This window comes from Podarcis bocagei, assembly GCF_964188305.1.
Source record: "Podarcis bocagei genome assembly, chromosome: 8".
NCBI classification, from domain to species: Eukaryota; Metazoa; Chordata; class Lepidosauria; order Squamata; family Lacertidae; genus Podarcis; species Podarcis bocagei.
In genome coordinates, this window is record NC_138133.1 from 51,771,060 (window position 1) to 51,783,629 (window position 12,570).

Consider the following 12,570-nt stretch of genomic DNA (forward strand, 5'->3'; position numbering starts at 1 on the left):
CAGAATTAATTGCTTTCCATTCTTCTTGATGAATGAAGAGTTCAGAACAGAAGCTGGCCTGATAAAAGGCATTCCCTGTTCTTCACCTTTGGGATCAAATGCTAGCAACACTTCTAAATTCATATTGCTCGTGGGTATAAGACTCACTTTTTCCCTCCTAAAAAGTAAGGGGAAATGTGTGTGTGTCTTATGGAGCGAATGCAGGCTGCGCAGCTATCCGAGAAGCCAGAACAGCAAGAGGGATCGCTGCTTTCGCTGCGCAGCGATCCCTCTTGTTGTTCTGCCTTCTGAGATTCAGAATATTTTTTTTCTTGTTTTCCTCCTCCAAAAACTAGGTGCGCCTTATGGTCTGGTGCGTCTTATAGAGCGAAAAATACAGTAAATATTCTGCTGCCTCGTTCCACTCTTGCTGGGCTGAATGACAACATTGTCCAAAATCCAGTGAGAGGATTTTATTTAACAAACAATAAAACTAGAACACCAGTGTTTGTTTAGTTTGCAATTTATTAACTGCACGTCACACTTAACAATGTTAAATATTGGAAGACTCGACTAATGTGGATGATTGATAGGCTGCAAATTGCCAGGCAAACTTAGATGATATTAAAAATAATTCAGGAAAATAGACGTTCTACACTCATGGATAGTTAAAGCCATAGTTAAAGCCATGGTTTTCCCAGTAGTGATGTATGGAAGTGAGAGCTGGACCATAAAGAAGGCTGATCGCCAAAAATTGATGCTTTTGAATTATGGTGCCGGAAGAGACTCTTGAGAGTCCCATGGACTGCAAGAAGATCAAATGTATCCATTCTTAAGGAAATCAGCCCTGAGTGCTCACTGGAAGGACAGATCGTGAAGCTGAGGCTCCAGTACTTTGGCCACCTCATGAGAAGAGAAGACTCCCTGGAAAAGACCCTGATGTTGGGAAAGATGGAGGGCACAAGGAGAAGGGGATGACAGAGGTTGAGATGGTTGGACAGTGTTCTCGAAGCTACCAGCATGAGTTTGACCAAACTGCGGGAGGCAGTGGAAGACAGAAGTGCCTGGCGTGCTCTGGTCCATGGGGTCACGAAGAGTCAGACATGACTAAACGACTAAACAACAACAACAACACTCATGGACACTACTTCTTGTAGTGGGGTGGGATTTTAAATCATATGAAGAAGCTCTCCAAGAAATACCAAACAGTATTTAATTGATTTTATTTATTTTCTTACATTTACTGTATATCCTACCTTTCTTCCATCATCAAACCCAAGGCAACTTACATGTGGTTCAGAGGTGGTCTGTCATCCAGATAACTAACCAGCCCAGACCAGCTTAGCTTCAGCAAGGCAATGGATTCATGTGCTCTCAGACCATACCCTAGTTGCAACTTTCCTGCTGGTGGGATATTTAAATTAATTTTTATGAAAATAAACATTGTTATGGGACAAGTGAAGCCATATTAAACTGTCATGGATTCACCGACAGCAGTGGAATGAAATTGGTTCACACGCCCATGAAAATGGCTTGTGGGCTTCAACCACTATTTCTCGGAGCTACGATGCGCTGTTTGGAATGGTAAGTACTGCATTCTTATTTGCTGTGGATCAAAACTAAAATCCTGCTTCTGACCTTACCTGCTAATGTACATAGTAACAGATGGGGGTGTTGCAACCGCCTGCTGCAGAGTCCTCTTACAAAGACCATGCGATCTGAAACGCAATGGTAATGAAATGACATCTCATGGAAGAAACCAGATGCTTTGTGTTCAGTCTCATCTGCTTTCTTTACTGACCTACTTTTTAACTCTTCTTAGGACTGCAGAGCAGATGCTGCGGCCCTGACTCATGCCTATGTAATTTGATCCAGGGCACGTAAAAGCGTTATTCACACTTCTGATACAGGGTTTGCTTGTGTCATTCACCGTGCCACAATGACAGAGTCAAATCCTGGAAAACATAAGTCAAGCCACTAATTTTTTTAATAATAAAAAAATCCAGTGTTTACAACTGCTTTGTGGTTTAGAGTCTCTGGCTAGTTCTCTAATGCAATGCTAGCTCATAGACTGAGCCTGGGAACCCCTTGGACCTTTGAGCAAGTTCCGCCACCCACTTCCTTGTGCTGAAGTAGCAGGAGCCACTGCTAGTATTGTGTGCCTGCTGGAACTTGTGGCCTGGAAATGACTGGAAATGATGGCAGCTCTACCAGAGGTACAGCAGAGCTGCTAAGCGCATGAGGTATGAGATGGATGGTCCCCAGTTCAACTTTGAGATCTACATGGTCTCAGGCAATCTGGTTACCTTTCAGGCTCAGCTCTCTGTATGTAATATGGGGATATGCAGGGTTGTTATATGGATCTCAGGGTTGCCGAAAACATGCATGTATTTGCACCTAGGGAATGAAATACAGTGTCTAAGGTTAAAGTCCTGATGGTTAAAATGGGAGAATTAAACACATGTTTGGCTTGAAATCAACGAGACTTAAAAGGTCCTCTATTTTTGCTGAACCACACTACATTTCTTCTGATAATTTAATCCGGAAGGCCAGCCACTACAGTGGGAATTATTGTTGTTATTATTGTTCATGTCACAATCAGAATGCTTTTGATGGTCATGGAGTGTCTCAAGCATAGAAGGTACAAGTTATAGGAGGGTGCTTTCAATCATCTTCAGACTGAACCTGCATTCAAAGTAATCATGCTCCCTGATCCTATAGATATCTGCAGATGTGAGGGATGTCATCACCTCTAAAGATGTGATTACATCATTGCTACAACAGCATTATTTGGTGGGGAAACTGAGCAGTTCCATCTTCCTGGGCATCCATTGCAATCCCACTTAAATGGCTTATTTGCCATATTTCAGGCACATTGGGCTACAAAAATACTGTCCCTTTCATGAAGGTGCCTAACAAAGTGATGTTCACAACGACCATATTTTGATTTAAATTTTCGCATTTATTGCTTGGAAAGAACACTTAAAATTTTTGAAATAAGCTTTTTAAAAAGGGTTGGAGGTGTTGCTGATTAATGTGAAATCAAGCATTTGCAGCAAGAAATGAGTTTCAGGGCCAGTGAGCTTTGATATAGCAAGGGAAATCCCAAGTGTAGAAAGCAGAAGCACATCAATCAATGCAATTGTGCTTCTGGTTGTGCATTTACATCCACAGTTCATTTGGAGCCATCAGATTGGCTTGATATATCCTTTGACCGCTTGGTGTGTAGTGAGACCAGTGTACAGTCAGATGGCATACTTTTATTTATCCTTAATTATGCAACAATATGTTTTGTAATCAAGATAAAATGGTTAGTTGCTTCTAACAAAGGACTTCATATCAGTTTGCTACAATTATGAGGAACGGATTTCAAGATTGACACTTACATAGTTTACTGCATTTTCATATTTTACTGCATTTTCTCCAGGAAACCCAGAGGTGCAACTGGTTACTAGCGTGACTCTGTTAAACTTCAGAGATGGGATTTTTATCAGGGTCTTGAAGACTGTTCTTTGATCAGTCCTTAGCCACAGAGATTAAGACCTACAGACCTAGTTAACACTGACTCCAGCCTTTACACAGAGATCCCACCCACTACTTGTCATGCTTTCCTACTGACAATCAGCACCAGAGTCCATGTGTGTGTTGGGGTGTGTGGGGAGATGTGGGTGCAGATGGGACTCTGGGTCTCCTAATGCAGGAGAAATTGCACAGGTATTTCTTAAAAATGTTTATTTATACAAAAATTATTTCTAGAAAACAATACAATTTGTATCCATACTTTCTTCAAGATATCTATAGACGTGGCTATAGATAATATTTTGATTCAGAACACATTCAGTCATATAAAAATAAAACTATTTACATTATGTCAATAAACAAAGGTATTCGTTTTCTTTTTTTAAAAAAAGGCACTGGAGGGTATTGCTCAGGCTATTGCATTTCCTTTGTGCATTTAGGAAAAAAAGCTCTTAAGAAATCCATTGTCAAAATCCCATTAACCCTCACGCTTGCACTTATTCCCATTTTTTTATAAAAACAACAACAACATCACAAGTTAACAATCACAATAGTTTTTTTTTTAAAAAAAGAAGTGTGTATCAAGCATGTGCCTAGGAATGTCTGCAGTGACAGTTTTACAAAGGCACATACTGTTAAGACAACTTGACATACATTCTTGTTCTCTTCTAATGATGACATCTGAGACAATTCAGGGTGCTGATCAAGAAGCACACTATTCTAAGAAATACCATGGTCCTATTCACCACATAATGACTTGATATAGAAGACACTGGAAAGCACCTGTGATATTTGGTATCTGGCAAAACTTAGTTTTGGAATGTAAATTTTAGTTTTTTTAAAAAAGTTGTCTATTTGGCTTTTCTATCTTCCCGTATTTAAGATGTTTTGATTTCCTTTGTATCACACAATTGTCAAGCTTAACAATTGAACTAAAAATCAATTTGATGTTATTTGCATCTTCCAGTGGAGTTGTTGAGTTGGGAAGTAAAATATAAACTGCCTCCAGGGCTGAGGGTTCCTCCTGTTCTGTTGAAAAGGAGTAGAGAAATGTTCAGAGCCCAGGCAAATTCAGTGAGCTACACAGCAGCCAGATTCCTCATGTTTGTGCAGAAGAGACATTCGGGAGAAAGTTTTTGAACAGTTTTTGCACTGGTATTTCTTCACATCCGAATGGGTCTGCAAGTGGGCCCTCAAATTTGACCTGTCTGCAAATGCTCTGTTGCAATGAGGGCATGAAAAAGGCTTCTCTCCTGGAAAGAAATACACAAAAGAGGTTTAATCATTTTAAAGCTCAAGTAAGAAACTTTCTGTATAAATGGGACAAGTAGTTTTGCAGAGGAATAAAAAAACATCATGCCTGTGAAAATGGTGTTTGGGTTCTATATATTATTAAAGGGTCCATTCATTACACTGCAGGCTGTCCATTCATTATTTCATACTTTTCAGAGTTTGCAGGATTCATGGTGCATTGAATGACAAGCCACTGACACTTTCTGCTTCAGCAGGTGCAGCCAGTGCCTGCAGGCTGGGCTCCACCCAGCATTTTCATATGTTCCTTCCATTCATTTACTGTATCCTGTGCAACGCCTACTGCTGCCCAAGGCTGTAGTTTACATGCCATTGGTGTGAATGGCAGAATTCCCATCAGATTGAATGCTTCAGCATTGCACTCTGCTTCCTTGAAACAGAGGCAGGACAAGGAGTAGCAAGAGGAGTCACTTGCACATGATCAATAAAAGTTTGCAATTAATGCACAAGCTACTCAAGTCTGTGAACAGACTTACACTCTGGCCCTAGGCATTGTTCACAGAAGTAAGTGCAGCTGAGTTTAGTTGGGCTTAAAGGCTATGCAGCCAAATTCTCTTTGGAAATTAGGCTGGCTGTACTCAGTGGAGCTTCCCCCTACTGAACGAAGCACAGGACTGCAACTTTAAGGTGTTTAGTACCATTGAAGAAAATCAGAAATTCTTTCTATGATAAGTGTTTGAATCAGAGTGTAATTTGTCTTAAGGTTAACTTTTGTTGCTCACAGTGACATTCATCTTGTATTAAGTTCAATGGGACTTACTCCTAGGTAACTGTACATAAAATTCCAGTTTTGGATTGCAGTTTGCAGATTCGTCCATTAATCTGGAATGCAGTTGCACTGTCAATGGAATGGAACTTCTATTTAAAATGCAATCCTTAATTCCCATTTATTTCTGTGTGATTTACTTCATGGGATCAGGTCCTTTGTGTTTAGCACTGAGATGCCAGATCTTCTAAATGACTTTCTACAGTACACATATTTCTTACATGTAAGACTTATTGCTTTCTGTGGAACTCATTTCCAAGAACTGCACATTTGATCAGAGTGTAAAATTCTGTGCCTATATGCTGACTAAGGGGGTTTGCTGTGTGCATTGCTTGGATACAATGCTTGACTACAGATTATTGCATAGGGAACCTGGTATTTCTGCTTACTTCCTTCTCTCTTGTTTGCTGTCTGATCTGTCTACCTTGCACCTGCATTCCTTCCAAAAGCGTGTTCCAACACTCATGTTGAAGCATGGAATTCTTAGGGTCAAATGGATCCCTGTCTTGTGACAGCTTGCCGAAGCAAACTTTAAGTTCTCTAAAGTGAAAAAGTGTTACACCAGTACATAAGCTGACCCACTCATAAATGATTTAAAAAGAAAAGAAGTCTGGTGAACATTTAGCAGAGCAAACAGTATAACTGGTAAACATGAAACTGACCATAAAGCCCTATGGATTTTTAAAAATGGAATTATTGCAGCAATACATGCTACTGCAGCAATACATACTATGCAAAATCACATTTCCCCTCTTACCAGTATGTGTTCTGATGTGTCCTTGAAGTAACCATGGTCTAGAGAAAGCCTTGCCACAGATCTTGCAGACACAAGGTAGTGTGTGGGTCCTGATGTGCATCTTAAGAGCTCCTAGGCTCACATATTCCTTGTCACAGTATTTACAGCTGAAAGATTTCCTAGACTGGGCATCACAGTGCAACTGCTTATGCTTCGCCAGTCCAGAAAAAGTTGAATAGGTCTTATTGCATAAGCTGCATTGAAATTTCTCTGCTTCAGTTGCATGAGGGTCGGAAAGTTTGGACTGGATCCTCTCTTCTTCATCACTAATGGGACTCTCTGAGCCACTGTGATCCTTGGATGAAGTGTCAGAATGTGGAGGTGGGCTGACTCTTCCCAAAGACGAAGGGTATCCGGAGAGAGGTGAGAGGTCACTGGGTAAAGGGGAAGGCAGCAGCCCAGTTGTAGTCCACACTGTGATGGGGTTGTAAGCAACTGAGCTCAGGATCTCAGGCTGTGGAATGATAGGCATGGGGTAGCTCTCATAAAGGTATGGGGAAATGATCACTGGAAGAAAGAAAAAAAGAGAATCGTTTTAAGACAACAGAGATTTTTCTCTTTATAACAGCAGTACAATATATCCAATACTCATGGAGATTGGAAGTGATGAAATCCTACTGACATTAGTCTGCTCCAGTGAAACACACAGAATGAATGTAACATTCTGTAACTTTAGATAAAACTTTACATAAGTTGGGAGGTCTGCTCAAAGTAACAGCTTTCCTCCCCAAGCCTCTGCTGCAGCCAGAGGAAATCCAGCAGTAAAATCCACACCATTCTCTTACATTTCCAAGAGACTCATTTTGCAACAGAGAGGGGGGGGGGAATTCAGCAATGAAGCAAACTCCTAAGTTGAAGCTTTAATTCTGTTGGCATTGACATTTTTTAGGGGGGAGGAAGAGAGAGAGAGGGAGAGAGAGAGAGATCTGTAAAAAAAGTTTGTTAAAAGTTTGCACCAGGCTATGAAAAGTCCCACTTCAGCAGCAACAATCAGAGCAGTTAGAATACAGCTTTCAGCCTTGGATTACCTGTGTGAGTATCCAGTTCACCATAGTTTGGCTTTTTGGAAGAGTTGAAATGTTTCTTGACCAAGAAGGATCGTGGCATCTTGAAATGCAGGGCTGCCTTCTTCCTGAAACCTCCTTTCAGCTTCAGAATAACGGTCCCCAGCTTTTGGGCAGCAGCAGCAGCAGCAGACAGAATCACTGCTTGCACATTGGTCCTCTACAGCATTGTCCTCTCTGCTCACCCCATGCAGTAAAATTGTGTAGTGCAGGGCTCTTTGCAAAGTGCTGTAAATACCCACTCGTCAGGTGCAGGAGGGGAGGGTCAGGGGTTTCCTTTTCATCCAATCACTCCTGATTTGCTGAAGTTCTTTTACGAACTCTGCCTGTTTGGCCAAGAGACTTATTCCTTGCTCTTCGCAAGGAGGATCCAATCCCTTCTAGGAGCTGAGGACTTGGGTCAGGTTTCAACTCCTCCCACTGGGATAGCTGTGAAGAACAGAGGAAGAAGAATCTCTTGTCAGAGGGAGCCTAGAAAATGTCTTAGAATTCCTGCCTACTAGTGGGGCTAATTTAAGTAGGTTCAGTAAGGGATAAGCTTAGATTTCACTGTACTTCCTCACCATTCTCTGGAGTGCCTTGCATCCCAACAAAGTGAAAATTAATTCTTTCAAAAAACAAGGCTGCTTCCCAGATGTGGGATAATGAAAATGCTAAGGACAAACTGTTCATTATGAGGGGCAAAGGGCAGAGGGTAGAGGGGAAGTTATTCCAAGATAAACAGTCCAGCTTTTTTAGACACTAACGAGAGTCTTTGGCTTGTCATGTGGGGCTTACTATTTTTGGAAGTGAAGAGGAGTTGAGCCGAGATGCTTAATAGATTAAGGAAATATTTTGTGTTTGCTGTTGAAGAACTGGCAATGAGGTGCCGTGGCCCCGATCCAACTAAAATTAGTTCTGTTTAAGACCCATTGCTGTAATTGTGCACTGATTTTTAGTTGGATCAGGGACATTTTGTAAGACAAAACATATGCACAACTCAGACGCAAAACAGGAAGACAGTAATTGAGATATGCAGAATCCACAAAAGGGCTGCAACCATTTGCACTCTGATTACTCAGAAGTAAGCTGTGCTGACCTCAGTTGGACTTGCGTCTGAGTAAATATGCAATGGATGAAGCTGCATGGGACTTTCCCCCAATTTCTCAGTGCAATGTTGCACATTTCCCTTCTAGAGGAAATTGAGCCACTCCCGTAAATGGAAATTATTTGGCTGCACATTTTTAATTCGGTGCTCATTTTCGATTAGCTGACAGTGACTGAGGAATGCACAAAGGACGGGCAAGAATATGATCCCAGCACATTCAAGCTCCCCTTTCCTAAAGGAATGGCTGAGACAGCCACTTTCTTCAGCTTCAGTTGAAAGACATCATTCCTGTTTCATCTTAGCCAGCATAGAATATTCAAAGGTTCGTGCTTTAGTTTGGAGTAGCTTGATGTATCATGTGGTATCTTCTTGCTTGTCCAGTAAACTTATTTGCTTTGGTCATACACAGTACCAGTCTCATTTGCTGCTGCTTTTTGGGGTCAACAGCTTCAACTATTGCAGGGAGTTGGACTAGATGACCCTTCCAGGTCCCTCCCAATTCTATGATTCTGTGAACTACCAACAAACCTATAGGCATGGAAAGGATTTGAGCAACACAAGCACAGATTCATCCTGTTTAAACATTTAAAATTCATTCGGGGGGCGGGGAATATTTGCACTTCTGAGTGCACTTGAAACCTATATTTTCCTACTCAGCTGTACTACAAAATGTACCAGTAGACTGAGGGCTATAAAACGGGTGTATATATAGAATGAAGGAAGTGTGGAGGGAAGTTGCATTGAGACCACCCCAGCCTTCTCTGCAACAGGTGTTGGAATGAAGACATGGGGGGGGGAAATCTGTGTGGTTCTGTTAAGACTTGTAAGAGCAAAGTGCTTTGTCAAGCTGCATAACTTCTTTATCTGGGAGATGCCAAAACAAGTGCAGAAGTAAAGTTATCTGCTTTCATGTAGCAATTCAACTGTTAACAGGCTCCAAGGCTGGTGTTTATCCATGAGTGGTTTACATTGATTTTTTCCCCCTTTAAGAACACCTATGCTGAAAAATCGTCAGTGTGTTTTCTTTATAGCAAAGTGCATAGGGTTTTTTTAAAAAAATACTTTAAAAACACACAGAAGCTATGGTCTATTCAGTTCAATTGGCAGGATCGAGACGGGGTGCAAGTATAAAGCCCAGTTCTAAGCATGTTTACTCCCAAGTAAATATGCATACAGCCCAACATTACTTTGGGGTGTTGGATCACCTCTCTCACCCCTGAAATCTCAATTTTAAATCTGCTTCTTTGGCAGCAGCTTCCCTGCTTCTCCATTGCTTCATCTTGTGTGTGTTCTGCTACAAACTTAGAATTTCATGCTCAAGCTAGGTTCACGTTCTTCACCATTTTCTCTCTTGTTTTACACTAGGGCTAGGAAACGTATGGGCCCTCCAGGTGTTAGGCAACAATTGCTATCATCCATGACCACCAGTCATGCTGGTGGCAGTTGATGGTAGCTGGAGTCCAACAACATCTGGAATTATACAACCATATAACTTCAGGAGGATGACAAGATGTAAATGAAACATAGGTTTCATTTACATATGGCCATCCAACTTGTGTTTAAAGACCTTAAATGAAGGCGAGATCACGACCTTCCATGACAGTCCACTGTTGAACAGCTCTGACTGTCAGAAAGTTCTTCCTGATATTTAGTCGGAATCTCCTTTCTTGTAACAATGACTCTATTGGTTTGGGTCCTAGCCTCTGGAGCAGGACAAAACAAGCATGCTCCATCTTCCATGTAACAGTCCTTGATATATTTGAAGATGGCTATCATATCTCCTTTCTGTCTCCTTTTATTCAGGCCAAACATACCCAACTCCTTCAACTGTTCCTCATAAGGCTTGGTTTCCAGACCCTTGGTCATCTTGGGTGCCCTCCTCTGTACACATTCCAGCTTGTCACTATCCTTCTTAAACTGTGATGCCCAAAAGTGGACACAGTATTCCAGGTGGGTTCCGACCAAGGCAGAATAGAGTGGTACTATTCCTCCCATTGATCTGAACACTATGGATCACCACAGGTTTCCCAGTTCTGCCATTTAAACCACATTTCTCTTGGTAAATCCCTTCAAAATGAAACAGGTGCTGCCTTACACTAAGTCTGGCCACTGGTCTATCTTGCTCACTGTTGTCTACAGTGACTGACAGTGGCTTCAGACAGAGGACATTACCAGCTCTACCTGGAGATGCTTGGGATGGAACCTGGGACCTTCTACATGCCATTCAGATGTTTTCCCACTGAGCTATAGCCCTTTCAAAAGTAAGCAGCTTCTGAATATCATTGTTAGATAACTGGGCAGAATAGTGTCTCCTCTGTCTTTGGCACAGGTCTTGCCATGTGGCTGGTGCTAAATAAACATTAAGTAGCAAGATTAGTTGATGCCCCCCCAAGACACAGCCACTTACTCCTTCCTTAATGGAATGTGTGAAAGTCCTCAGCAGACTACCAATAACAGAAAAATACATTCAGAAAATGTATCTGCTGCCCTTTTCCTGAATGTCTATAACTATTTAATTCTGGAAAATGCAGTAACTTCTGCAGAAAATACCTCTGGGATCAAGCCACTTTACATTGTGGGTACGATTCCAGAGAAGTGCCAGTCTGTTCAGTTATGCCAGCTAACACTGAGATAGGCTTGTACATGCCACACAAAAGGCATAAATGCTCTCATTTTCCATTGCCTCGTGCCAAATGCAGTTGCGCCAGTACAGCAGTGTAGTAATGCCTTGGTGAATTAGGCCCTTGGGCTCCCCTGTTCAGACTTCTGTATAAATCATAATGTTTTGACATGTCAGCCAAGTGGCTAGGCTAAAACGAATAGCACCGGGCACTGGGTGCAAGGCATGTCATTACATGGTTTTGAAATGGTATTAGTATGACTCTTGTTGCCTGAGCGGGGTTTTCTCTTTTTTTTCTCTTTCCTTTTCTTTAAACAACCCAGTGAGTTTGTATGAAGATGGCCAGAGATACCATAGTGCCAGAAAGGTGAAATGGGGTGAAGGAAAAAGATCACAGTTGAAAGGAAATTAGAGGGAAAAGCAGATCTCTCTTTTCATTCAGAAAGCTGGAGAAGGAAACATTTTCATGGACCCTCAGGCTGCTCTTTTAATTCTGAAGCATTGCATCAGCTTCCTGAAAATCTGAGATCAAACCACCCATCGTGTTATCAATGGATTGAGCTTGGACAACAGCAGCCAGTGCTTTGTTAGAGACAGTGTACATTTCTCAACTTTTAAAACCAGCCAGTTGAGCAATTGATAGACTTCACCTTAGCAGGAGCGATTGCCAATGGCTGTTCTTGATCTACTGTTCTTCACCAGTGATAAAGCAAAAAGGAAGATTTGGAGCCGGGATCTCAGAGTCTGTGCTTAGTTTCCTGTTGGATTGGTGTGGAAAGAGGAAACTGCAAATACAGTCCTTCCTGTGCAGGCAGAAAGAACCCTCTTCCCATTCTTCACCTGCTGCATCATCTATAAACTCACATTGGCTGGATTATCTTGGAAGGCGGGAGGGTTGGCTATCGTGAACTATACTTCCACTTAAGTTGAATGCAGAGAACAGGTTGCTCCATTCTTATGGGTAAAGGGACATAGCTTCTTCTTTTAACCCAGGCTGGCTAATTATGGCAGATTTGTGTGGAACGAGCAAATGAATAGGCATGCCAAACATCACAATGCATTGTCAGAGTAGCCAAAAACTGAGCATCTCAGGAAATGAAGGGATCTTAGTGCAGAGTTATATGCTATGGTTAATATGAGAATGCCACTGAAAATGGGTTCTTCTTCCATGATGTGTAGGGTCACCTTTCTCTCATTGTAAAATGACCACATTGTACGTACTGTTCCAGCTCTGCTGGCCATAGTCAGTGATGTGGAGCTAGGACAGAGAAAGGCACAACACGATGTTGTCAGGACAAGGGCGATGTCAGGAGAAAGTAACACAGGTAAACTGTTTTTTGAGGCAGCCCCAAGTTGAGCATAAAGGGTAACTCTATGCTTGGTGAAGCAGGATCTGAGATCTTACCTAAATCAACAAAAGCACCCAGT

General features: G+C 41.8%; 1 protein-coding gene across 1 annotated transcript; it reads right to left on the reverse strand.

The window, feature by feature from the left end:
- Positions 1-3,696: 3,696 nt before the first annotated feature.
- Positions 3,697-7,757, reverse strand: SNAI2 (snail family transcriptional repressor 2). The gene is made up of 3 exons (XM_081205396.1): positions 7,400-7,757; positions 6,333-6,878; positions 3,697-4,751 (listed from the first exon to the last, which is right to left on the reverse strand). The coding sequence occupies exons 1-3, from the start codon at positions 7,476-7,478 to the stop codon at positions 4,570-4,572; spliced, it is 807 nt and encodes a 268-aa protein (XP_081061522.1). The 5' UTR covers positions 7,479-7,757; the 3' UTR covers positions 3,697-4,569.
- Positions 7,758-12,570: the final 4,813 nt, after the last annotated feature.